A 1696-nucleotide genomic window follows, 5' to 3' on the forward strand; every position below is an offset into this window, starting at 1 on the left:
TATGTACACATACATATACATAATTAATTCACCTCAATAGGAATCAGTACAATAGGACAAATGGAATATATCTGTACTATATATTTAGTGGTTTTGTATGAAATAAAATGTAGTTATTTACCAATGTGCCATATCATGTTATATGGATTTTATTTGCAGCCTGACTTAAATTCATGAAACAAGTCACAGTGTCACTTTAGAATATAGCATAAAAAGTGAGTTACTTATTGAGTCTCAATTTCTCGCTAAAGTCATGTGTTTTAAGCTCTACTACAATCAGCTCCCAACAGATAGCTATTTCATGCACACTAGTCACTTTTGTTACAGGAAATAAGACAGTGGAAGTATTATGTATCCCATGGGTCCAAAAGAGGTTAAGTAGTAGTACATTGAAAATCAAATGTTCGATGCTGGGAACGTTTATTTTAACTAATAGGGGTCTTGGGTGAAAAAAGTTTAATGCACCTTATCATCAGAATATCCAAAAAGAGTTTATTAGGCAGACTCAGCCTTCTCAGTACTCTGTGCAGTGGCAGTGGATACAGCATCAGAGCCACCACCGTCTCTACCCTCAGTGTTACAGGCAAGGCAAGGTAGCTTCTTCTCAAGGGCAGCTCGGTACTTAGGATGACTGATGGCGTACACGATAGGGTTGTAGACGGCATTGGCCTTGGCGAAGACAGAACCCCAGATGGAGAAAAGAGGAGTAACCATGGACCTATTGAACATTCCTCCCCAGTTGATGATGAAGTATGGGGTCCATGCCACGAACCACAGGGTGACGGTCATGAGAGCAACCTTGCACAGACGGCATTCAGCTGAGGTCTTTTGGGCTTCTTCGCTTCTCAGGGACTTTACTCCCATCTTCTTGGCTTGTTCTCGCATTCCCTTCTCGTGAGCAGCAACAGCCTTAACGATGAAAGTGTAACTGTAGATGATGTACGCAAGAGGGAAAAGATATACCCATACTGAGTAGATGTACAGATAACTCCTAGAGAGTTCAGTTTCCGTCAGGTAGTCAGTACCACAGGCAAGCATGTTACCCTCAGGTACATATCGGTTCCATCCGAAGAAAGGAGGAAGGCACCAAGCAAGAGTGAAAAGCCAAGTACCAGCAATCCGCATCATGGCTCCACCAGATGTGAGAGGTTCAGCAGATACTCCCTTGACGATAACGTTGTATCGGTCAGCAGTGATGAAGACCATAGACCAAATAGACACGCAGCCGAAGAAAGAACCGAGGAAACCGTAGATCTCACAGAAGAATCCGCCAAGAATCCATGTTCCCCAATAAGCGTTGACCAGAAGCGGAGGAGTCATGGTAAGCATCATGAAGAAGTCGGAGATGGCCAAGTTGACGACCAAAAGATTGGCTGGTGATCGTAGAGCCTTGGTATTCATGAATACCCAGATAACAACAAAGTTACCAGCCAGGGAAAGAGATCCCATGATAGTCATCCATAATCCCAGGAGGCCATACCAGAGGGGATTCATGGGAGGGAACTGATACCAGTGGGAATGTACCATATGGAGCATACTTTCTGGCACCGTGTCTACCACTGTATAGTTGCCATAAGGATTGGTGGATGGAAGGACAGTGTCCTGAGGTGGTTGGTTCCAAGACATCTGCAATTGATTTCATATTTGAGAATTAGTTCATCGTACATAACTGCTGGAAAATAAATGATGCACATTT

At 43.3% G+C, this 1696-nt stretch overlaps 1 protein-coding gene across 1 annotated transcript in view; it reads right to left on the reverse strand.

The window, feature by feature from the left end:
- Positions 1-408: 408 nt before the first annotated feature.
- The window catches only part of LOC119581658 (rhodopsin-like), a 1827-nt gene continuing 539 nt past the window's right edge, over positions 409-1696 (reverse strand). Inside the window, exon 2 of the mRNA XM_037929782.1 lies at positions 409-1626. Coding sequence (XP_037785710.1) covers positions 496-1626 — 1131 coding nt within the window. The 3' untranslated portion in view covers positions 409-495. The remainder of the gene's footprint in view (positions 1627-1696) is intronic.

Source organism: Penaeus monodon, chromosome 15 (genome assembly GCF_015228065.2).
Source record: "Penaeus monodon isolate SGIC_2016 chromosome 15, NSTDA_Pmon_1, whole genome shotgun sequence".
NCBI lineage: Eukaryota > Metazoa > Arthropoda > Malacostraca > Decapoda > Penaeidae > Penaeus > Penaeus monodon.